At 44.3% G+C, this 25,910-nt stretch overlaps 2 protein-coding genes across 2 annotated transcripts in view; both read left to right on the forward strand.

Moving 5' to 3' along the window:
* The window catches only part of LOC133837127 (uncharacterized), a 31,223-nt gene extending 17,549 nt beyond the window's left edge, over window positions 1–13,674 (forward strand). Inside the window, 10 exon segments of the mRNA XM_062267790.1 lie at window positions 3,049–3,177; window positions 3,307–3,587; window positions 6,206–6,425; window positions 7,882–8,031; window positions 8,112–8,255; window positions 8,500–8,615; window positions 8,617–8,818; window positions 9,285–9,547; window positions 9,617–9,896; window positions 9,962–13,674. Coding sequence (XP_062123774.1) covers window positions 3,049–3,177; window positions 3,307–3,587; window positions 6,206–6,425; window positions 7,882–8,031; window positions 8,112–8,255; window positions 8,500–8,615; window positions 8,617–8,818; window positions 9,285–9,547; window positions 9,617–9,896; window positions 9,962–10,317 — 2,141 coding nt within the window. The 3' untranslated portion in view covers window positions 10,318–13,674.
* Window positions 1–25,910, forward strand: part of LOC133839126 (glutamine--fructose-6-phosphate aminotransferase [isomerizing] 2) — a 120,058-nt gene that overhangs the window by 73,563 nt on the left and 20,585 nt on the right. The gene's annotated exons all lie outside the window — the stretch shown is intronic.

The following is a 25,910-nucleotide window of genomic DNA, read 5'->3' on the forward strand; positions in this document are numbered from 1 at the left end:
ATAGATTATATACTAAGCAATGGAATAAATCAAAACAAATCAATTTCTTCTGGGCCATTGACTCGGCAAACTCCCGATGACAGTCGCTTTCTTTGGGCTTTGGCTATTCTCTTTGCTGTGTTGACAGCCAGCCTCCTCTGTTGACTCCTTGACTCCTTGTGGCAGGCAGGAAGCGAGCACAAATAGTAGTGACAACTAAATTGGGGTTAAGCGAGCGTAGTGCCTCTGTGCCTCAGAGCCTTGTTGCCCCCTTTGGGCACTGTCGAAGTTCAGGCAAACCAAGTTGGGTGTGTGTGAACTCTCAGATTACGCATACGCAGCGTTGTCTCAATCGAAGTTGCAAGTCGCGTGCGAACTGCAGCTGCTGACAGTCACTTGAAGCGAATGATTAATCTCTGAGTGCACGACATGAATAATGAATCAGTTCGTTTGAGTACAAAGTACATTTGTTCGATGCCATTTTACTTGGCGGTTTCCTTAATAACACATGTATTCTCTTTTCCTCTCTCTCTCCCAGCCAAGAACTTGACCCAGTTGTCGAGCAGCTTGTCCGAATTACAATACAAATATGTGTGTGTCACCCTCATGGGCTTTGCATTTAATTGAACACAAATACAGCAGCTAGCAATACAAATAAATACAAATAGAAGAGAGATACAAATAGAAATTGAAATGCGAATTCGAATTTTGTAAAGAGTTTTTCTGGTTTTGGATTTGCCTTTGAGCCAGATGACATATCTTGCTGTGTGCGGCATCTACTATATAAATATTCAATTGTAGTCTTCTGCGAGGACACAACTGGCAGAGAGGCGGAAGGGAGGGAGGTAAAGAAGTAGGCCTTATATTTAAATTATTCATAAGTATGTAAAACGATGCGGTGCACATGCGGATAAAACACACTCACTGTGACTTGGACTTGTTTGTAATGTGCTGTAAGGTAAAGTCGTTGCGGTTGCTCAAAGCAAATTTGTGCCTCCCCTCCTTTCCCCTCTCTCTCTCCCCTTTCGAGAAGCCACCGGCATCTGTCTGGACCGCTTTCAATTTCAAATCAAATAAAAAGTTTCGAGCCAGTGCCAGAAAAGTGCGGCATCATCCCAGTTGCAAAGGGGCGTCCATGCAAACGAGTGTTCACTGTACAGTGCACAGACACACAAACACACACATTGTGCTGGGGCAAACCACAAGGTCAAAGGGACTTTTGTGTGATTTTTATTGTTTTTGCAGTTTAAGCAACCCGCTGGAAACGCTTTCACTTTAAAAGGTAAAGTTTTTTCCCTCTGCTCGGAAGCTGGAACGTGGAACGGGAGGTGATTCCGGATTTTATGGGCAAGCGCAAAGCGAACTTTTATTTGGATTCCTACCATACGAAAGTGATTCGATTGCTGAACTCAAATGGCACCAATAAAAAACTTCAGCGACTTCCGTCCATCGCCTTTGAAACTTTCGCTCGTTCCCTAGACCAAAAAGGAAAAGAAAACGGCTGTAAAGTCATAACAATTAATTTAATGTAGCCAGCTGGCGCAACTGAGCAATTGCTCAGATAGAAGTGCTCCAATGAAATTAAATATATTATTCATATCGGAGAAGACTGTAAGCCATGACAAGTCTGTTGTGCATATTGACTGAGCTCAACTCTTTCTAGCTTTAAGCGCTCAAACTATTTTCTCTCTGTCTCTTGGTAAATTTATTGTACGTGGGCGGCAACCTGCCATTTGGCCGATGGCTGCTGGCCAATAGTCCTTGATTATAGCCATATCTCCATCTATATCTATATGTAGAAATAATTACGAGTTGTCCGCGTTCGCCTGCCAGAAGCGAGCTGTGAGAACGCACCATTTAGATATAATTTATGGTTTGCAATATAAATCAGTCGGTTGCCCGCATTTCAGGGATGCAATCTCAGTGTGTTCCCCCGCTCTTCTCATTTCGCTGGCTGTCACGCCCTCGCCGAAGGCAGTCGGCAAAAACAAAACCAATTCGCTGTGCTCTCCTCTCCTCTCCTCTTCTCTCACTCTCTCTCTCGCTCTGGGCCCAAACTCATTAGGAAAACACAATGCGGAGCAAGGCGATATTCCCTGTCCCACATTTAAATTGCTCGCCTGATAGACGGGCGGACTCATTTAGTTTGTGCATCATTATTTCTATATCACATAATTGAAGGACGAAAGCACGAAACTTGTGTTTCGGCATGCTCCACATGCATAAACTCTGTCTGTCGAGGGTAGCGAACTAAAGTATTTTGCCAAGAATTCTGTGTAATTTTGTCTAGTCCCATGAGAGACAAGTCCTCCTTGTAAGGCTCGCTAAAAATGTGCACTTTACGCCTTGTTTGAAGTGCGGAAGCGCATTTCTGACGCCATGCCACAGCCACAGCCACGCCCACATCCCTCCGCCTAGTCTTGTTGAGAAATTCGAGGAGCAGCGAGCAGCAAGCAGCGTGACGATGCCACAAAACTTTGTTGCCGCTCCTCGTTATGCCACCTGTGTCCTGTTCGCCTACCCCATTGTTGTTGCGCTTGCTGTGTCGGCAATTGTTTGACTCAGCTTACCGCATGGGCTTCTTTTGTGCTCGACTCAAACTCAACTGCTTACGGTTCAGAGTTGCCAGTTCACAGTTGCCAGTTCCCAGCGGAGCTCTCAGACAACGTCCTGTCATTTTCAATTTGCTGCTTTGTTTTATAAAGAAAGGAAGTTGCAACTCGTTTACGACTTAAGGGAGGCGTGTGCTCTATAAATAAATATAAATAAACGACATTGAGGTGTGCACAATGAGGACGCGCTTGACATTGCGGGATGCGATTACGGGATGTTGAGCTGTTAAATTGCATTGTCAGCGAAATAATTAAATAAACTTTAAATAAATAAAATTAATTGAACTATTGAGTGGCATAATAATTGCATAACAAAATTAATTTAAATTCACTTTTTGCTCTACTTTTCCATGTAACAACATTTATCTGCCACTCGCTCGCCATTCGACATTCGGCACTCGACATTCGACACCTGTGTTGCATGATGCGGCTGTGTTGTTGCACGTGCCACGCATAGCTCTTTTATCGGCCACACTGCGCACATATCAGAAAGCGGCCTGTGATACGGATCAGGTGGTAATTGCTTGCCCGCGCGGCACCAGCATCTCAATTGAATTTGCACAGTACAACAAGTTCGTGGCGAAAGGTAAGTGCTCTCTTTCTCTCTCCTCTATTCGCCTCTTGCGCTCTCTCTCTCTCTCTCTGGAGAGCCATCCTAGGGCCATTTATTCCTGACACGTCTGCCATTTCGTGCTTTATGTTACTCCCCACACAGATGGCTACAGCATCGAGGAGCTGTGCCCCATCGCCGGCACCGTTGGCCCAGAGATACGTGGCAAGGCGAAGCATTTGCTGCGCGGCTCCATCTTCGGTTCCTCCACACAAAAGGTGCCCGCCAATCGCTATGTGAACGGAGGCTACGCCATCGCCATGGCTCTACCTAGCCCAGCTGCCACCACGACGAGTCCAACTGGCACCGAATCCGCCACAGACGATGCCCAAAATAGCGACGGCTCTTCATCTTCCGAGAGCTGCATGTGGCCCAACGCGTTACAGGTAAGCAAACTCCACCGACTTCTTCTAAATAAGAGGGTTTCTTTTTTCATTTCTTTTGTCTCGTGCCTTGCTTCTCGGATTTCATTTTGTTTGCTTGTTTCGTTAACGCTACGAACTGGGCTAAATTAATGTGACCATGGAGATTAAACAAGTGTTGACAATGATAATTGAATTCAACACCGACTGGCCAACAGAAATCCTAACAGCATCTAAGTGGGTCGATAGCTGTGGCCAAAAAAAAACCTCAGATACGAGTTGTCAAGCAGCTTAGACAGTCAACGAACTGTCGGTCAAATTAAAATGAGGCGAAGACAACAAAGTGTGGCCAAACTTGGGTGAATAAAATAAGAAATATCCAGAGATAAAAGCTATAAATCAAAATCTAGAGACTAAAGGCTGCAATTTCCAGGGGATATAGTTTAGGACCTTCATATGGTGGAAATATTAGGATGAATATTAAAACTCAATCTAGTTTTGTTCATAATTAAAAGGCTATAGCTTTCTCACAGTAACTTTTAATATAAATATGTAATAAGAAGACAAAAAATATAATTTGAACAATTTAAAATACTTAACTAAAGCTTATCATATCATTTTCATAGACAGTAGGTAACAACAGAGGAAAGCTCTGATCCAAACTTATTTGTAGTACTCATAAATATTTTCAAAGTAAAGCAAAAGTTTGCGTTAAAACTGTCAAATTTTAATGCAAATGTGACAAGTCTGATTGGGGATATCGATGTTCCTTTTTTTCTTCTTCTCTTTTTTCCCCCTCTTGCAAGTTTTCATTATAATTTAAATACATTATAAATGCCCTTATTTTTTTTCATCAGAACTAGAAGAGGATCTAACTGCGTGGGCAAGGAAATGCGGACTTCTGTCATTTAAGGCTGGCCATCAGAAAACTGAGATTCCTCCGGCGCATTTTTCAATATTTATGACAATTTCCTTGAATTTGGCCAATTAGGCGAAAGCTAGAAAGATAGATCGATGTAGGCCTGGGCGGAAGCGAGGGATTGCTGTTGAATCTGCGTCCGTTGAGTCCGCTCAAGCTGAGGCAGTTTGTCATTATAAATTCCAGTTAGGGACAAACAGGGGGAGGAGGGTAAGGGGGAAGGGATAAGAGAATGGCGTTCTGTCCGAATTCCGAATAACGCTTCCAATTCATTAAACATTTCAGTTGCCTTTTGCCCGACATTTGGGAAGGCATCCTTTGAACCCAAATTCATGCGCAGCGGACGAAATCAATTTAAATTTGGAGCAAATTCAACAACGTAGAAAACAATACGAGACAGCTGAATTCATTTTGTTTTTAATGTTTGTTAAAAGTGGCAGTTGCCAGAGTGAAAACACACTCACACACACACACACACAAACACAGAAAAGTACAAATACCCATATACTTATACATATGCGAAGAAGAAAATTGACAAAGGCCCAAGAAAAGTTGCCTTTTTTGTCAGGCAAAGTCAATGCGAGATACTCCAGCGACCCACGCTGAGTTTTGGGGCCAAGATTCCTTCACGTCCCATGGGGTATCATTAGGAGGCCCCTCATCACTCTCCCTACTATTTCCCTAGCCCATCAAAAAAGTTAGAACTCGGCCTTTGCGTCAACATGACGCTTCGCTAAAAACGGCAACCGCAGCAAATAATTTCTCGCATCGTTTTTGTCTCTCTCGTTTTTTCTGTCGCCATTGTTCGAGTCGTTGTTTTCTCCGCGCTGTTCGCTTTCTCTCTATTTCTCTGCCTCTATGTCTCTGCTGGGCGTTGTTGTCGCCCACGTTGTCGTCGCCGTTGTCGTTGTTATTAAATTTTGTGACGACTCGCCCGACTGACAGAGTCGACAAATCTAAACCTGCTGTCAGACATTGAGGCTGCCCAACCGACCGTGCGTCCGTCCGTCCGTCTGTCCGCCTGTCTGTCTGTCCGCCTTTCCTCTGCGGGCTGTCAACGCAAGATAGTGAAAAATAACTTGAAAATAAACAGTTTACACTCGCGTTGCGGATTACGAGAAGGCGCAAAACATTCGTGTGACAGCCGAAACTGCCACTCGCCAACTAACGTTGCTCCCAAGCTCGCCTGTCTGTCTGTCCGTCTATCTGTCCGGCTGTCTGTTCGTCTGTCACACTAAATAGAACAGTAAACAAAGCGGAATTTCGTACATAATTCTGAGAGAAATGCACATCGTTAGCAACAATGTGGGCACTGATTGAATAGCTGACAGTCAGTCAGTCGTCTGGGGGCCATAACAAATGGATTAGCAATCTGTTCCAGCTGTTGCCACATGGTAAAGGAAAAGGAGCTGCTTTCTTACGTACATAGGTACACATAGTTAATGTTAGTTATGATATTAAAGATGTCGCTAAATAAATGGAAAACTTCAACGTAAGCCAAACTTGTCGGGCAACACTTCAATTACATTTTTAATGCAAATATTTTATTTCAATTTGTAAAAGTTTACAATTTCCGCCCAGTTCCTGAACTCGTTCACTTTTCAGCTTCTTTTCTGTTTGCGCACACCAGGCGAAGGAGCTGGCGAATTGAAAACTAAATTGCAACTGATTTTTCTTTACCTCTTTTTTCGTTTTTTCTCTCTCTCTTTCTCTATGTTGACAGTACTCCCTGCTGCAGACCGTGGTGGAGGCTTGCCAGAAGAAGAAGCACTGCAAGTTCCACGGCTCCCCGCAGTTCTATGGCCTGGGCGCCAGCGGAGTGGGCGACTCATCCGGCACCAGCAGCTACCACAGCAGCACGGCCAGCAGCTCGAATGCAATCAGCAACGATCCTTGTCCCAAGAGTCGCAAAATCGTCGAAGTCGCCTACAAATGTCGTCCATGTAAGTCACAACCGACGACGAGCGAAAGTTTTGTTTAATTTGCTTGGAATTTATTGGGCGTACAATGGGACACGTAAAATGGCTAACAAATTCTCTCTCCCCTCTTACTCTCGCTCTACGCTACGTATACGTAATACGTTACGTATACGTATTGTGTATGGAAGCTAAGCACAACAAACTCGTTTCGACACATAAACGTCCAACCGAATGAGTTGAACGAGTGTTGGCTTCATCCGGACTTTTGGCTTCTCGGCTGGTTTAGCATTTCAGAATGTGTCCAGTCCCAGTCCCAGTTCCAGTTCCAGTTTTCATTCTCGTCCCTCGAGTACACATTGCGACGCTGCAGCGTCGATATTTTTGTCGAGCAAATACTGTTGAAACTGACAGATTCAGACACGGAACCAGAGCCACAGCGAGGACTAGACCCAGACAACGAACCAACGAGACATCGAACAAGCAGACAGCGAGTTTAGCGAGCTGTCGTGCGTTCCGAAAATGCAGTCAGGTGGAATGGAGGCATCGGCACTAGGGCGGGCATTGACTAGTCCGTTAGCAAAGAGGAAGTAAAGGAACGATGGGAGTGGGATGAGTAAATGTGCCTAGACTTACCAGGAACAGCGGCAACTTTGTCCACGAACCTCGAATAGCATTTGGACGTGCTTTTGTGTAACTGAAAATAGCAGCGACGATACAAAATTAAGTTTCCATGCAGCGCACAGCACATGGGACTGCAAAGGGAAGGAAGTGATAAGAGGAGAGAGAGAATGGTGGAGTGCTGCAGCCATTGTCGAATGAATATTTGAATTTGCGAGCGAAAAGTTCGGCTTGAAATGATGCGCCAGAAAATGAGTAGCTCGTGACTTTCAATTACAAAGTTCTGAATCATTGATTACACTTTAATCAGAGCGAGTATGACATTATCTTGGCAAGCCAAGACACGGACTGCTCGCAACGTAGAATTACAGAGAACGCGCTCCAAGGAGTGAGCATTCAATTAGGCGAACTTACGTAAGATTGAGCACTAATTTTGTACAGTGTTTGCTTCGAAAAGTAAATGTGTTCATTGTTAAAACTTGCTAAAGAAAAGTTATAGAATGAACTGAATAGGAATCTTGTTTTAAAATAATTGAAATCATTTGTGAATTAAATTTGTACCTACTGGATTGTTTTAATTAATTTAAATTTTTATTTAAAGCATTGAAATAAATATTTCTATACATAACATATTTCCTATTTAAATAGTTAGACCGTTGAATTTATGTATTGTATTTATTAAGTCACTGTATGGAGCGAGCACTGTATAAAGATACTTGACTTGACATGAGAATAAAGGGAGACAAACTTAAGATAGAAAATGGCAAATTTCGCTAATGAACACACGCGTTGCGCGTTTCGCGTTGAGCGTTTCGTGGGTGTTTTCCTTCATGAATTGACTTGTGCAATTTGGATTTCGCAGATGAGTTCCGCAGCAAGGTAGCCTGCCATAACGATGTCGCCCAGCTGGAGTGCAACCCGTACTCCAGGATTGCCGTCTACAGTGCCAGCTTTGGCCGCACCGAGTACGAGAGCATTCAATGTCCCCAGCCCCAAGGAGTGCGCGAGGAGAGTAAGTATACAACTTGCCTTCCAAAAAGGATGCAGAATTGCATCGCACTGACTCTACTGTACTGTCTGCCCTCGCTGTAGCGTGCCTGGCATCGTTTGCCACCGAGACTGTGATGCAAATTTGCCATGGGAGAAGGCGCTGCAACCTGGCAGCGGATGCGAATACCTTTGGCACACCCTGCCAGCCCAACTCACGAATGTATCTGAAGGTTGTTTACACATGCGGTAAGTAGAGAGGGGGAGAAGAAACTCAAGTGGATGGGACAGGGCGAGCATTTGCTCCCTGCCACTCACAATGATTTAGAGCGCTCCTTTGTTGGCGCTTTTCTCGCATCAGAATCGCGCGTCAGGTCACAAGATTGATGCATTTGACTTGGCCGCGTGATTTATGTTGCTCGTTTTGGGGGCCTCAATGAACGTTGTGAATGCGAATGTGAATGTGAATGCGAATGGCGTCTTTGTTCCGCAGTGCCCAAGCAAGTGCTGAAGGAGAGCAACGACTCGGAGGTGGAGGCCGATGAGACGGAGGACTTTGAGGGTGACATCAACGACCTGTATGACGACGAGCTCATCTACAAGGAGTCCCGAAGCCATACCCAAGCTGTACAGCAACACGACGAAAACGGCGCAGGGTAATGGAACCAGCAGCGGCATCAATGGCACCAGGCTCCAGGGTAGCTCAAATCCAGATGGCATTCAGAGCGTGACAAACGGCTCACTGGATGCAGATACCGATGGCAGTGGCGTCAATCCCGTGATGACACACAGCGCCGACCTAAGCCTGGAGGGTAAGTCAAGCATTCAACTATTCGACTACCCATTCTTTTTTGCTCCTCTGCTGGTTGTCCAGTCCATGCTGAGTGGGGAGCTCCTAAGCGATTGGTTACATTCGCAATAATAGAAAAACACAAGTAAGCCCAAGACCCCAGTTTAGTGTCTATGCCTCTGCTGTCTTTGGCAGCAGATGGCCTCATGAATAGCAAAGTCTGACAACACGAGTCTAATCCCAAATAAGATTGAGGGAACTCGACCAAGGGGAGGCTGACTGACATTTGTGAATGTCAAATGTTGTTTACAAACAAACAACTTTAAAGTCAACTTAAAGTCAATTTGGCAGCTAACAAAAGGCACGTGGTGGTCCTTCTATGCAAATCCTTGGCTCAGCTTGCCGCGCTGAATGAATTCTTTCTTTTTAATAATGATATTCAGGATTTGCCAACCTATTACCATTCCCATTCCCATTTGCATTCGCAGACGACCAGCAGCGCCTCTATTTGTATCTGTTAATCATCGGATCCCTGGGCGTGCTCTGCTCCATTGTCATTGTGGCCACTCGCCTCGTTCTCCAGCGTCGTCGCATGGCCAGTGACACTCACTCCAACTCCTCCAAGGGCGGCACAGGCGGCATGGTGGATGAGACGACCATCCCGAGTGGGTTTAACGACACCATCTCGGAGATTGATGCGGACATTGATCTGACCACCTCGATACCTGTGCCCAGTGTATCCAAGAACGAGGTGAGTATGCCCGCCGTGTTCCATCTTCCCCAGCAGTCACCTAAACAACAACATCAACTGCAACCGCAGAACTACATCACCTACGCACCAGCTGGTAGTCTCTACGCTAGCCTTTCGCCCAGTCAACTGGCCACGGTTCAAGGCTCAGGAGCTACGCCTGGCTTGATTCCCAACTCGTTGCTGGTGGGTGCCAGACAATCGCCGGATCTAATCGGCATTGCGCCGAGCTCGTATGTAGCCACCAGCAGCGCGGGCAGCTTACCTCCTGGCCAAGCGACCATCCTAGCGCCAGCCATTGTCATTGGCGCCAATGGTCCAGGCGTTCCTTTGCCCGGCAGCAGCGGCATGAGTAAGTATACCTGAGCATTCGACCTTCTCCTGCGATAGCTGTGCATCAAGCATTCTCTTCGACAGACACCATGGTGCCCCTCACCTCGCTGACACAGTACACAACGGCGCCCACAATCCGCGGTGGCTATCTCATAAATGCCGAGAGCGTCGGCGTGCTCCAGCGACCCAGCAACACACCGACGCCACCCTCCTCGCTGGCCAGTGGTTCGCCCGCACATCCCTCGGCTCAGCAGGCGCCCACAACATCGCCGCTGGCCATGGCACCGTTGAGTCACGTGGCAGTTCCAGGCACCTCAACGCTGCGTCGCACTAAGCCCACCGCGGCAGTCATGCTGCAGCCACAGCTGTCGTACGATGGTACGGCTCCACGCACTCTGTCGACTGGCCTCTCGGTCGGTTCGCAGTTCTACTACGGATGACCCAGCTCGGTGGACTGCGAGCCTCATGTCTACACCACAGCCATCAGCGTGCCCGCCCCGCAAGTGCAGAGCTGCGATGCCGAGGCGGGAGTCCAGGTGCCCAGACCCTAGCTGGAGGCGAGAGCGGGTCACACATTCAGCACAGAAGACAATACAAATCAACTGGGGAATAGTCTGAGTCCCAAAAAGCAGTCGGAGCCACAGCAAGCAGGTGTGTAGGGGGTGAATTCGTGAACGACGATGATGATGTCTGTTTTTAAATGTATAAACAAATACATAAATAAGTATAAATGTGTGGACGAGCTTCCTGTAATTGTAAATTGTGAATGCGTGGAGCAGACAGACACAACTTGAACTCTGGATGGAAGTCTAGTCACTTACTCTCTCTCTATCTCTGCATCTCTAGCGACTTTAGGTTAGCACAATGTTTAGGTTAAGCGCTCGGGAAAATGTGTTTGTTGTGTGTCTGCGGCGTCGTATGAATGATTTAAGCGAGACAAATCGCAGGCTAAGTCGAAGTTGAAGGCGAAGGCGGCCACAAGAATGAAAACAAATTGCGTCAGGCTCATTTAATGTTATCAATAATGTAAATACACACATAAACACTAGAACAGAGCAAGGGAGGGAAGAGAAAACTAATGGGTTGCCAGCGAGCCGAAATATGCTTGCGTTGCCTTCATCAATTTTCGCAATATTTCCATTTGCCAAAAACAACTCTCGCAAGTGAATCTTCATAATCGTCTACACATCAAGTAGGCGTGTGTGTGCGTGTGTGTGTGTATGAGAATTATATAAGGTGCTAAGCCGTATAAACGCCTCATGCTGCCGAATGTTTGTAAACATGACTAGCTCGTCATAACTCAGGCGCTGTGTACAACTTGTCGTATGAGCGATTTCGCGTGTGTGCATAATTCAGTGTGTATTCGGGATTAATGCGCTACAAATGGATGAGCGTAATTAATATCCGGCCCGGAACGAAGGTCGCAGGCTGCAGGTCACAGAGCGCAGGTCGGCGGAAGGATCTGGCCAGCCAAAGCTAATGGATTGCCACAACAAGCCAAGCTGAGGTAGCTCCAGAGTGAATGTGTTGTGTAAATATGTGTGCATATATGTATATGTATGTGTGTGTGGAAAATGAAACGCTGCAGACAACAGCAATCTAGGTCATAGTCTCTAGTCTTGGCAGATCTACTAAGTGTATGAATACTTTTATGAGTGTGTTTGTCTCTGAGTGTGTACATAAGTATGATGATGAGTAACGTTTGTAACTCTGTGTTCTGGTCTCTCTTGTGTGTCTGACTTTGTTGATGTTGACGTTATTGTTTCGAATGTCAAGTGCCTTCCTGATTAGCATTTAAGTGTGTGTACTTCTGTAGTAATGAATAAGTTGCAATTGCAATTGGAAATGCAATTGCATTTGGAGTGAGTTGCACGAATCACAAAACTGTACAGAATAGCCAAAAATTCTACGAACAAACTAGACAGTCCTTATCCAAATTAGTCAGAGTGTAAATATAGCAAACAAAAGAATAATGAAATACTTCCAGCAACATAGAAAACAGAACTTTACTAACTAGCAAATAGCTTGATTGGATAGACTGGAGTGGAGCAGCGACTCAATTAATAAATAACAATTAAAGCATGTTCACAATAGAGAAAAGTTATTAATTAAATGTAAATAAAATATGCGTGTTGCGCTCAAAAAAAGAAAAAATCGACAAAAAAAAAATGTAAACAAAAGAAATATGATATAGATAAAGGAGACAAAGAGCTCAACTAAATGCATTATGAATCAGAAGTAAGCACTGGCAAAATGAGAGAGTGCGTTAGTGAATGGAAGTGGAAAATGTAAAATTCAAATGCAAAATGGAAAACTATTCGTAAATGAAATCATTAAAAATACATACAGGCGCATTAATTAAAGACCCAAACGCATTATGCGATACTAAATGCAACACTACGTATGAGTAACGAATACGCGTAATGCAAAAATGTTGAATAAATAATATTGTAACAGGGTTGGGGGAAAAAAACGTGTATGTGTTGATGGAAATCAAAGCGTAGCATTAAGTTTAAAACTTTCAACTAAATCTGTGAATATTATTTCGATTATAGTTTTTCCACTTATGTATTCGCACCTTTTGTACGTTTCATTTTGAATAAATTACTAGTTAATAAATACAAATAAAATACAACTAACTGAAAAAAATTCAAATTACTAGCATCAGTGATTTCATTCATTACGTTCGGTTGAGCTTTTTTTTTCCATTTTACAGCTTGGGGGCATAAACAGAGATTAGCCCTTGGCCTATTGAACGCATTAAGGAACTTAATCTGCCTCGATGTTTGGCCTCGTTTATTGCCCTTGGCCGGATAATCGCACTAACTACGACCACATCTCTGACTACGACTCTGACTCTGAATGCGCGCTGTTCTCATCTATGAATCCATGCGCTAAGCAGGCAAACAGTATTACAACTAGTTAATTTATATTCGGATACGAATTAACGAAGCGTGAATGAAATCAAGTTACAGCTAAGTGAACGCCTTCTCCACAGGCAGAGAGACAGACAGACAGGCAGGACAGCTTTACTGCTCTCAGTCTCACTCGCTTTTCCCAGGAGTCAAAGAGTAAAGGCTCGCTTTCGCGGCGGGGAAAGTAGACGGGAAGCAAGCAGTTTGATTAAATTTGTTGGCATCGCTAAATTTATGGGAACGCCATGAGCTTCGGCTGCTAATTGGTTTATAAATTAGAATTTCAACGGAACATTAAGCCAGACATCTCAGCCAAATAAACCCACCGCACAACAAAACAGAACACAACCGAGAAGAGCAGAAAATACTTTGAAAACACCATCGTAATCAATATTTATTGTGCAGCAACAAAAACAGCAGCAAAGTGAGAAACATTGCGAAGCGAATATTGGATGATACTTTTGGCAAAAACTGGCAGGCAGCTGGGATCGGGGATTGAGGGATTGCCTGGTTGGCTGGCTGGCAGGCAGAGGAATATATCTACTACTAAATTCAAATGGATTAAATTGATCTACTGGCATATTTACAATAACAACTTGCTCACACTCAAAACGAATTGAAGCCTAACTGACGGACTGACGAACGAAGGATGTCAGTTGAACACATGTTTCACAGAATATTGACAAGCTCACGTTCGAGTTATGATGATAATCGAGGCAGAGATTTTAATGACTTGATTACACTCGGCAACAGGCAATCGAGAAAATGTTTATGATGATGAGTTGCCATGTTAACAAGCATACGAGGCGTATACTCAATAAACATACATTTGCTCTTTTGCAGTGTGTGTGTGTCTATTTCTTAAATCTGCTTAAAGGATTTTCATCATAATTATGCAAAGTGTTTGGCACATTAAATAGTGGAAATATTAAAGTCATTTAATAACTGTTATCTGTTACTTAATCGGTTATAAATTATGCTGAACTCATCAAATGATAAATCTTAAATTGCTTGGGGGCGGTAATTAATCAGAGTGCGCGACTTTTTAATTCACTCAAAAGTATGAGATTGACATCTATCACCCGCTAGGTTATGGGAGCTAGAAGTTAGCTAAGTTGGCGTGCTGAGGAACGCCTGGTCGTATATTATGTGGAAAGTCACTGAAATCTAATTAAAGATAATGTTACAGGCGTTATTAATTAATTTGCGCAATGAGGAAACACGCGCAGACAAGCCCAACGAAATGGAACTGCACACTCCATTAGCGAACTTCACAGCAAACTAAATATTTTTGGCCAACTCGCAACTCGGAAATCGCGACATCCATGTCTCATCTCCCATCTCTAACTGCCACCTGCCTCATGGGGGCTGTAATTACTTTGGGTTGCATGCCGCTCAACCAGTAGCCATTGCGTGATGTCATCCCTCGGCAGATTAAGCTGCTGACTGGTTAGCCACTTGGTCATTTAGCCATTGGCCATGAATGGGAGGCGAAAGCTATCATCTGAAGTGATTTCGGCCACAATACGAGCATGTCAACTACAACAATGAACGTGGTGAGACAATTTGCCTGCAACACGCGGCGTTAATTACATTAATTCCATTTTGGTATTCAACTTTTGTCTCCGACTGTCCCACCATTATGTCAACTCTGCCCCAGGCATCTGTTGACTTTTTTTTTGCAATGTCACGGATGTGCCGTCAGCAAGGACTGACGAGAGTCAACAGTCAACAGACATCAGAGTGTCAAGAGCGGGGTCGCGGCGTGGGGAAAGTCAAATACCTTGCAGGAATTTCATTACGTCACACAGCACGACAACAAGATGAAAACGACTGAGAGACTAAGTTGAGGAGTGCTCTCCTAGTTGTGTCGCCATTGTCTCCTATTCTCCCAGACTCCCTTTAGTATGCTCCTAAATGAAAATCGATAATTCATAAAACACTTTCCCCCCAAAAACATTTCCCCATGTGTGCGTGTGTGTCTCTCTATCTATCTATGGCTCCTTCACTCATGCCACTGTTTGCGTAAATACTTTTAAAGCAAGTTCCCTGTCCTCGCAAGTCTAACGAAACTTATGATAATTTCCTTTCCTTTGTCAAACTTCTGGATAATGCAAAAAGTCAACCAGGCTTGCCATCAGCGGAAGCACACTCGAGATTCTTTTCATTTTGAGCTTGGCCAAACCATTAAATCGATTATATACTGTAAGTGAGAGTGTGTGTACTGTACTCCATGTATGTGACCTTCTCTAGGCGATTAAGATTGCACCTTTTCATTGATCATCATCAAGTACAGCTTTTCTTTTTTCTCCGCCAGTTGTTGATAAGCTGTCATCAGGAATGTTAAAAAATGAAGTCTACTTTCAGGCACAGGCAAAGCAAATTGAGATATACAAAGTAAGTATAGAGAGAAGCTGCTTGTTATTTAGTCGCAAAGACTTGCAATTAAAACTGTTATTAGAGGCTTTTACATTAATTAAGAGGCCAGGTTATCCACATAAGCCAGTTGCTGAGTTATGCTCCGCCCATTCGAAGGGATATGCAAATGAGGCACAATAAGAAAGGCCAAGTCCAAAACTCTCACAATACTGTCCGTTTGTTTTCTGGCTGCCTGTTGGCTGGCAGGTCTTTTCTGGGCAGTAAACTTGCACTTTATTCTCATCATTTTTTCACTTTCTTCACTATTGTGGAAAACGCTAACCAAAAAAGGAAAACACAGCGCAAAAAGAGAGCAAGAAAAATGACTAAAGCTCAGCTGCAGAAGTTCGTTAGCCGTTTACTGTTGGTCGGCTATTTGGCGGGTGTGTTGTTGCCACACTGAGAGTCAGAGTCAGATTCAGATTCAGAGCCGTATCCATAGCCGGGCGAGCAGGCGCTTGTGTTGTCCTCCGGTCCAGTTGAATAAAATATGAGTTGGAAGGCAAAGTTCTCAACGTTCTTTTCCTGCCGTAGCAGCTTCTCCCAGCCACAACTGCAACGAAAGCCCAAAATTGTTGTGTTTACGTTTCGTGTTTGCATTTCATGTGCCATGGCCTTCCCATTCTTCTTTCCCCTCCACTCTCCTCTCTTTTCCTACTCGGTCGTCTCTGTTCTGTTGTTCTGCCGTTTGCCGCAAATTGAATGCTGTTCAAATAATTTATCTAATTTTTTCCAACTCTCTGACCGAAAGTCCTTCTCAGCTGTGAAATGTTTTTCTCCCTCCCCAAAGTGTGTGTGTGTGTGTCCCTTTTTATTCCACTGATGAACAAGCAACTCTTATAAACGATATGCTTTTTGTCAAGCTGTTGACGATTTCAACACAACCCAAGTGCGTTTTTCACTTTTCCTTTTTACACCTTGCGAACGTGCCCAATCCCAGCTCAAAGGGACCAATTAATGTTGACTTTTGCCATAAGTAGCCGAAAAAATATGTGAGATTATTCAGCCATCAGCTTGGAGACATCGGCAGCTATCCCTTCGAGTCTTTGTTGCCAGCAATTTATTGAACTCTGTGACAAGGGTCGCATTCTGGAGCAGACAAATGTGCACAGGCGATAACGATAACGACAACGGCAATGTCAATAACTGAATTGCTCATATTTGATTGAAAGCACGAAAAAAACAATTAAAAGCAGTATTAAAGCGAGAAATATTTGTAGACAGATCTTTTTTGCTTTCAATTTCTCAAACGAAAAAGTAGAATGAAAAATGGAAAATGGCTGCAAGTTCAACTACAGCGTCAAAGCCGAAGAGATCAGCCACATGAGAAAGTGTTGCTTGTGCAAGAAGTGCGATAAAAGGCAGAGAGAAAGAAATTGCGTTTGTTCTTAGCATGGGATCAAGTGAGAGTGCCAGTTGCGGCTCTTAGGCCGAAGAGATGCACACAAAACAAAACAGAACAGAACGAAACGAATCAAAACAAGTGCAGCAGCAGCTTAAGGGAAATGGATTCAAGTTGCCAGTGACGACTGGAAGACCAATTGAAAAGCAAAGATGAAAGCAGCATACTAAAGAGAATTTTATTGTGTCAATTCAACTGCATTGTGAGTTTGTATGAGTAAGAGTAAATATCCAATCGTATATCCGCAATATACAAAACATGGAAACATTTATTTATATTGGCGAATGTTGCGCATTATTTTGGCTTGTTCACATTGCTGTTCCAATCAATAAGAACTTCAGTAAAGAAAAGGCTTGGCGAATATCAAATACCCTAGTAGGAAATCGATACCTAATTCGAGTTCAGCTAGCAACTAACTCGCTCAGTTGATAGCGTATTTGAAAGGTATTAAATTGTTTATGAAAAATTTGGCGACTGCGTAGGTTGTCAACATTGCCTTTTGTATGGACAGTGACAGTTCACTTTGTCCGCAGTGAATAGAATAGAATATTCACAATATTCACTCTAAAATATGTATGAGTTGCGCAGACAAAGCCAAAGCCGTAACAACAACAGAAAACAAGCAAGTAAAGTGGGTGTGGATGATGTGTTCGTATTTAGTTTCGCCCGAAAACAGAAAAATATGTGATAGAGATACGCGCACAATGGCAGCAATGGAAATGGTAAGAGTATCTGCGATTAATTAGTGTAAAAGTTAGCAAGGCACAAATTAGAAGAAGGGAGAAGAATAGGATAGTCAACTATATGTAGTACTTTAGTTACTCTGCTGGGCTAGCCTCTAGACATTGTTAATGAACGGCAAAGTGAGTTCTTTTGACAAAGAAGCTGGCAATCATCGTCAGAGAGTGTGGAGACTGAAGAGACTAGGGTCAAAAGGAGCCAAGCTCATACGAGAACTAGTTCAGAATTTGGTTGAGTTTGAGTTGGAGGGGAAAGACAGAGCCTGAGAGAGAGAGAGAGAGAGAGAGAGCAAAAGCTTTTGATGTCGAGCACTCGATTTGAAATGCCGGAGGCAATTAGGAAAGTTTTGTGACGTCGAGTGGTTAGTTGGCTGGTTGACTAGCTGGTTGGTGGTTGGTTTAGTGCCCAGCCTCACTTGAGATGAGCTGCGCTTTGAGAACAGAGTCTTTGCTCAACATCTAGTAAAGCGTGATGCGATGAAGCCCATTGTGAATCAACTCAAAGGCAATGGTTTTGGAATAATGGAAAAACGCGAATTCAGCGCATGCAAATTGAAAGTATAATGATCCCCAAAAGCGTGCTCATTCGCATATGGCCAAGAAAACTTTTCGCTAGCAGCAGCAAATGCAATTTGCAACTCGAATACAATTAAAAGTGCAACGCTCGCATCGAGATTGAATTTCGAATTGCCAGCGCAGACTGTTTGGAGTGTTTGGCAAGAACATCGAGTGGCCACATGTGCTTTTTATTTGCGCAAACTTTGCCATTTCAATATATTAGTTGCACATGTCTGGCACGTCTAATGCTTGCCACAGAATATGTTTGGGGCAGCTCATCACGTCTGCGGCACACATTCTGTCACTCTTCACCCTCTTTTGAGAACTGGTTACAGTTTAACCTCGGATAATTACTTAAAATGACACAATAAGTTCCACGCCTGACCCACTGTCTTTAGCATAATTAATAACAGAGTCGTGACTGTTCTGACTGTTGGAATGTGCCTACTTTCTTCACTCCTACTTGCCACATGCAACATGTACGCTCACACTCGCAATGTTAGTGCATTATTTATGAACTAGTTGGCAGACGGCAGCGTCGTTGACAACTTGTCGTTGCCATGAGCAGCGCTAGAGCCATGTCAGGAACGTCAAGGACGACGGCAATTCACTCGACATTAGCCCAGAGCAAAAGCAGATTGAGTTAATCATCGGTTGACCGCAGCCCAGACAGAGAGAGAAGGCGAGAGCGAAAGCGAGGGGAGGTGGCTGTGGTGAGCAGTCTTGATGGCAATCAGTCAAAGTCATCAATCAACTTTGCAATGCTGTTGGCCACACGAAATTTACTTGAGCCGCTTCACGCCAGGCAATTCTCCAGGCAACAGATTCTGTACCTTCCCCCGCCAGAGGCACTTCATTGATTTGCTGTGTGGCATGTTGCACGTCGCGAGAAGCAACAGCAAGAGCAGCAAGTTATGACTAACGATGCTGCCACTGTGTGTAAGTGTAATGTGCCAAGACTCTACACACACACAGACGCACACACACAGTCGCACGCACACATAAAAGTGCTACAAGGCAATAAACACAAAATTGCGTATACGACATGTTGCAGCAGCATCAACCACTGGACGTTGAGCGTCGCCATTCAACTTCAACGCCGAACGTTCAGCTTTAGCGCTACTGAAGCCAACTGTAAAAATCTCTTCTGAAATTCTACAATAAAAAATGTTAAATGCGAGTCGCTGGCCCAGGAAAGAGGTCATATCATTTTGCTTTTATTAGTGTTTTTCTGCTTGCTTCTGTTTTTTTTTTTGTGTTTGTTTATATTTTATTGGATTTTTTCACTTTTATGTCTGCAATGCAGAGTAAGAACATTAAGTAAGGCGCCCAGTAGGCTGACGTGAAGGTCAAAGCGGTCAAAATTATGTTTAAGCACCTTATGGCGCCGTGTATGTGCCGTCTTTACCTCCCCTTCCTCTTCTCCGCTCCCCCGCTGCTGTTGCTGCGCCCACGCAAGTCGAGTACAAAATACGAGTCCTGGGGGAAGCGTCATTTGCACTGGAAGAAGAAGCCATTGTAAAAATGTACGATGTGGCGTATACGTTATGCTTTATACGATAAAGGCGCAAAGTCTCAATCAACTGTATGTGTGTGTTTGAGCGTATGTGTGTGTGTGTAGGACAATGTAGTGGTGTGTAGTGTAATGTAGTGGAGCCAGATAGGGATCCTTAAGGACAACAACCGGCCACAGCTGAGAGTTGAACTCATTGTCGTCTCGTGGCAGGACCAAAGCAATTAAGATTGCCATGCAGATGCTGCAACTTCTCATGAGTGTGTGTATGAAAGGGAGTATTCATAAGAGTTGAAGTTGAATGTGTGTGTGTTGGAGAGAATACCACATGTAATTTGCATCCCGAAATTTTGCAGTGAAAGTTGCTGATGCAGCAAATGAAACTTTGATTTGTAGCTCAGCTGTCCCGTTATACAAGTATGCACATTGAGGTTATGTTGTGCTCGCTAAATGAGTGCACAACTGAGTGTGTGAGTGTGGGTGTGTATGAGTGCAGTTTAGTCACGTAGAAATTGTCGAGTGCTTCCCGTAGTTCTAGGTGCTTGCAGGATGATTCGGCGCACTAATGAATCATGCCACCTCATTAGAGCAGCATACCCCAAATTGTTGACAGTCGTTAGGGTATCCAAATGTCGTGGTGGTAATGCAGCTTGTTGTTGATATCTCAGATGACAGCGCTTCCCACTTCCGGGGTGGCCATTAAATTCCGAGCACGAACTGACTTTAATGAAATACGTTGCGATACTCTTCAGATTCGCTTGTGTGCAAACTTTCGATTGCGAGTTTGCATTTGAATTACAGATTGGCAGATTCGTGAATTACACTGAATCAATCTTTTAATTAAATTAATCTTTAATTTTAATTGCATTTCCATTTGCATTTCGGTTTCAGTTTCAGTTGCCATTTCCGCTCAAGTTTTGTGTCATCTATCAAGGTCTATTAGCAACCACGAACAATATCATCTTGTTTCCCGGAATTACAACTATTTGTAACTTTGGTCATTCCAATTGGCCAATCGATGAGGAACGTGTTTTTGTCGACCGCCCCCGACGATGTTCGGACTGTGCAAGGACGAATGAATGTCCTCATAATGTGTGATCAGGAAAAGTTTGTGCCGGCGGGCGAAAGTTTCAAACGAGTTTGTCGAGCAACGAACAAAGCTTAACAAAGTGACAAATTTGTGGTAAATCTACAAGAATATGAAATTAAATTAACATCGAACAGTTGGCCAACTTTATCAAGAGTCTCTCGCGTTGCCTCACGCGGTCAGCATGATGGACGGGCTGATTAGAACCCATCTATCGCCTAGAGACAACATTTCTCTCTCAGCTTCTCTCTCTCTTTCTCACTTTCTTTATCTTTTAGTGGCACAAACTTTTGAAAGATGTTTGGGCAAGGCCCAATTTGATGGATGGTCCGTTCGAATGGCATCTGAATCAAGTCCGAATTTAATGATTTAAAGGCGGCAGAGAATGGAAAATTTTATTAGCCATTGTAGCGAAGGATTGCCGAAAAAGAGCAGCATAAAAAGCAAAGTTGCGAGCCGCACTTGGGCAACAAGACAAACGCTTGCAACAAAGCTACTTTTATATACGAGCATGACAAAAAGCTTAAACCCGTATTCATACATTTAAACGAATGTGTGCGTGTGTGTGAGTGTGAGTGTGTGTGTTAGTGTGAGTACTCGTACATTCACTTGATCCTGCGGCTGTTTCTAATATTCTCAAATCTGGCATTTGGTTTAAATTTAGTGTTGGCATTACGAGCCGGCTAGTTTAGTCGATGTACAAGGGACGAGGGGAGGCGAAGGGCGTGGCCGTGGTCATGTGGTCACTGGTCACTTGGTCAGTGTGTGTGCGTGTGCTTCTCTCCAGGATCGGAGGCCACTCGCTTCTAATAAAGACTTGAAGATACGACACAGTCGCTTAGCATAACAATGGCAACATGTATTTATACGTGGAGTGCAGTACAGTGAGATCTGCCTAAGTTGACTGTACGCCACTCAAGATATTTATACACACAGAGCTGTAACTCCTCTGGGAGTGCCTTGCATCTAAAGGACATGCTGGCTTTGATGTTTGTCCCTCGAGGGATAAAGCATAATGCGGGCGTTGTCTCTGTCTCTTGTTTCTCTTCTGCCTCGTTCGGTGTCCTGCGTGTCCTGTATCCTGTGCCGGGCATTTGCATATTTTGTGTGTCACATTTTCATTTATTGCCTCGAAATCCTGCAGCGTTCATTTAACACATGCCTAGGATGCAGCAGCAACATCAGCTGCAGCCTTTGCAGCAACAGCAACAGCAACAGCAACAGCAACTCTTTACGAATAAATTAAATTGACAATGCAATTCGTGCGTGCGTCTGTCAGTCCGTCTTTCAGTCGGTGTCTGCAACAATGTTGCGTTATTTTAATAAAAATCGATTTCATTTTTTTTACCCCCCTCTCTTTTTTTGCGTTTTAATATTATTTTTGTGCCATCACAAAAGCTGTACATAGCACGTGCTATGTGTTTCTTTTAATGACATTCAAAAAGAGAGATGCGTATTTTTTTTATTTTGGTGTTGTGCTTTCAAATTCATATGAATGCAGGCAAATGCAAATGCTGTTGTTGATGATGATGGCGATGAAAAGCGGGTGGAGCGGGTGAAGAGGAGACAAGTTTCTGGTGTACGCAGCCACATCCGGAATGCGAGTGGAATGCGGCGGAAATGATTTTTGGTTTTATTTGCTTTGCGATAAGAAATATGTCAATGCCAATAAAAGGGCATATAAAATGGCCATAAAAAAGTATGTCGAGATGTTTCAACAAATTTCAGCAAGGTGCCACAACCAACGGCAGCAAGGCAACAACGGAGGCAACAAATCAAATCAATAACCTTGGCTCCGAATCCTGGTCTTTTGTCGGAAGCCCGTCACGACAAATTTTTATGGTGCGCGTGGAACGGCATTAAAACCAACGTGGCGTATACGCAACAATTCAATTACTGCACAGCCCATAATTAATTCCTTGGTCTGCGTTCAAAGATGGCGCAGCATAAGAATACGAAATGCAATTTTAAATTACTTTCAAGGCGGATGGCAAAAGAGTTTTCTTTATTGAACATTGCGCTGAATTATTAAGCAGCTGTCAAATGACTTTCATATTAATATTTTCGCCTGAGTGGCGACTTAAAGCGTGTTGAGCTGGTATTAAATAAATGAAAATATACGTGACGCCACCTAGGGAGCCACAGTGTTTCCTTTGCCAGTTGCAACTGCTTGCCTGAACAAAAATAGTAATTTACATGCTGAAGTTTTCACACCGATGAGCACAAAACACAAGCAGAAGCACAAACACGGAACCCAAAGAAGTGACGTGCCAAGTTCGTAGTTCGCAGTTCGTTCTGTTGCGGTTGCAGTTGCAGTCGCAAAAAAAAGGGCAGCTAAAAAACATTCGCTTGCATATGCAGAAAACGTTTTCCCTTCAGCCTTTTGGGAAGGTGTCTGCAAGGTGTCGTCGCTGCTATCCGAGGGTTAGGTTAGGGGCTTCACTCACATGGCTGACTTCCGCTGATGCTCACAATGATGCTCACGATGATGCTGAGTGTATCTGGCTCGGAAATTAGCAGCGTGCGCACTGGCATTGTCACACAAATAACGTATACGCAGCGTGCGCTCTTTAAACTCACTTTAAATGCCGCCCACTCTGATTCGACTGACAACTGAATGCGAATGTGAATGCGAATGTGAGTTATTCGCATTCATTTATGCTGCATTCAATGTTGCTGTTGCCGATGCTGTTGCTGCTGTTGTTGCCACTTTGATGGCAGCAACTCCATCAGGAAATCAGCAGCTCTCGGCTGCAAATGATAGCTGATGACATGCTCACAGTGTTGCCTCCAGCGCTGGTTGCTCTGCAACCGCAGTCCATTTGCAGCACACACAAAGGCTGCTCCTCAAGATGTCGTTAGCTTGCTTCTGCTGCTGCTGCTGCTGATGCTGCCTTTGACATTGCAGCTGTCAATGTGGTACGATGAAGAATGAACCAAGTCAGCTTGATATGTTCTGCATCGAATTGATCTATTTACAGGCTGTTTTGGGTGGTGTTCTTTGGTATGAAAAGAAAAGAGCTGCACGTACTCAAAGGGAACCTGGCTTAAATTACTAACCACACATGCTGAACGCAACGCATTTAAGACTCGCCTTAATCATATTAAAACTAGAGGAGGAGGAGCAGCAACCAGAGAAATTACAAGCTGCAACTTGTGACGTGATGTCAAGCGCTTGCAAGTGTCTTGCACGCATTCAAAGGCGGCACAAAAAGTGGCAAAAGAACTGAGGTTGAGACGACGAAGCTCACACAATACGGGCTCCCATATTTCTTGAAGGCATTCAAGGCACAAAATGTGCATTCACTGCAGCCTGTCACAGGCTGAGAAGAGAATGAAAAAACTTGGGGGGGTGGGAGAGTCGCTATAAAAAGGACAAAACAGACGGTCGCGATTGTCGCCACACTTGGCCAAGTTCGCCAGTCGTCTGATTACCGCTCCAAAAGCAGCAGCCGCAGCAGCGCCTGGAGCTGCAGGCGAACGAACGTCTTCCTCCCTCTGCTCTGCTGTGCTCTGCTACTTGTCGGGGCTGTCGTCGTCCTTGTCGCGTAGTTGTCATCGCCAAGCATGTGGCGGGTGGAGCTGCATTTCCTTAAACACATAAAACTGTTTTAGCGCTTCCTTTTCAGCCTTTTCAGTCCTTTTGGCGAGGCGTTAATGGGCATAAAAACCCCACATAGATCTACGAGGGCTCAGCGTGAGAAATGCAGCAGTCACGCACCCCTCTATCCCCCCTTCTACTCCATGAAACCGCACACTCTGCACACTGCAATGCCAACAAAAAGCAGATACAAAGAGCGAGTCTGTCGCACTGAGCACTGAACACGTCCTTATGCTTGTGGCAACTGTTACGCAACTCGTCGTCGTCGTCATCGTTGTCGTTGTCGTTGGTCGACGGCGTATTATCGTGCCACCTAACTCCTCATTTGCAGTCGTTTGTAGTCCTTGCTGTAAGCGGATAGGGTTGTGCACCAGTCCCTGCCACGTTGTAACTGCCACGTTGCGACCACCATCCGGGCAAGTGCAGCTAGAAGTGGCAATTCACTTCAATGTGTGAGCTGGCCGCCTTTTTTGCTGTCTCCTTAAACGATTGTCCCGCCACTGTGACTGTGTTGAATCCTTTGTCCTCTCGCGATAAGCTTATGTTACTGCCACATACTCTCTCCAATCTTTCTCCTTGTCTTTCTTACAATGTTTTCTCTGACTGTTTGCTGGCAAAACAATGAGTGAAAATACAACTAATTAGATCGAGTTCACAGCTAGCCAAAAATAAATCTAAGTGCATCGGATTGCAAGGCCAGGAATTGAATTTCATTTTGCAATTGCCTTCATAAATTATTTAGCCTTTAGTTCATTATTTCTGTAGCAATAAACTTCATTCGAGAGCACGTTTCTTACCATTTTGCCCCTCGACTGAGAAGCTCTCTCTCTCTCTCACCACATGGCCAAGAGTGGCGGAGACAAATTGCTAGGAACAATTTTGCACAGCAAGCTGTTTGCCAATGCTGCTGCTGCTCCAGCAGCGCAGTCTGTTTCCGTTCCTCACTTTTGTCCGCTTTCTTCCTCCTTCTGCTGTCCGGACTCTTTGTGATTTCTGTTCGCTGTGTCGAACAATTGCTGGAAATTAATTTCACATTTGACTCCTGGTGCTAGCGCAGTCTGTTGCTCTCTCTCTCACTCTCTCTCTCTTGCTGTCTCTCTCTGGGTAACTGCACTTATGTACAAAAGGCACTTATCGTGAGTGGGACTCGCATCCGCTTCCGCACTCTTTCTCCTAATGCACACCATTGCCAATCGCCATCGCCATAGCTGAACACTGACAGCTGCAGTCGAGGAGAGGAGGAGGGAATGCTGTTGAAATGGAGATGGCAGCGAGAGCTGCACAGATGGCGCAATATTTGCACAGCGTGCGCACAGCTCGGGAAATGAGCTGTATGCAGTTCCGTTCACTATGCCAGACTCAGTCTCCGACTGCGTTGCAGACTATTCCTCCTCATGCTAAACGCATTAAAATGTGCGCATTAAAATGTGAAAATTTGATCAAGTTGTTGCAGTTGTAGTTGTGTGCTCTGATTAAACAAACACTCCGGCAACGACTCAACTCTCAGTGGCTCCTCTCTGCATGATTCTAGCTCCTGGCTAGGAGCAGCAGCCGCAATCACTTAGAGCGCTTTAAGGCGCCAGAATACTCCAAATATGTTGACTACGAGTATCTGCAGGCTCGAGTTGATTTCGACGTGGAGGCCACATTAATTCCTCGAGTTTGCTTTTGGCATTTATATTCCTATTCGTATTCGCATACGTATTCGTAAGAGTAGTACATGTATTCGTACTCATTCTCGTTCCCCGAAAAACGCTTCAAACGACGAGCAAACAACTTGAATTGGGGCGTCTGCTATC

Source organism: Drosophila sulfurigaster, chromosome 2R (assembly GCF_023558435.1).
Source record: "Drosophila sulfurigaster albostrigata strain 15112-1811.04 chromosome 2R, ASM2355843v2, whole genome shotgun sequence".
Classification (NCBI taxonomy): Eukaryota; Metazoa; Arthropoda; class Insecta; order Diptera; family Drosophilidae; genus Drosophila; species Drosophila sulfurigaster.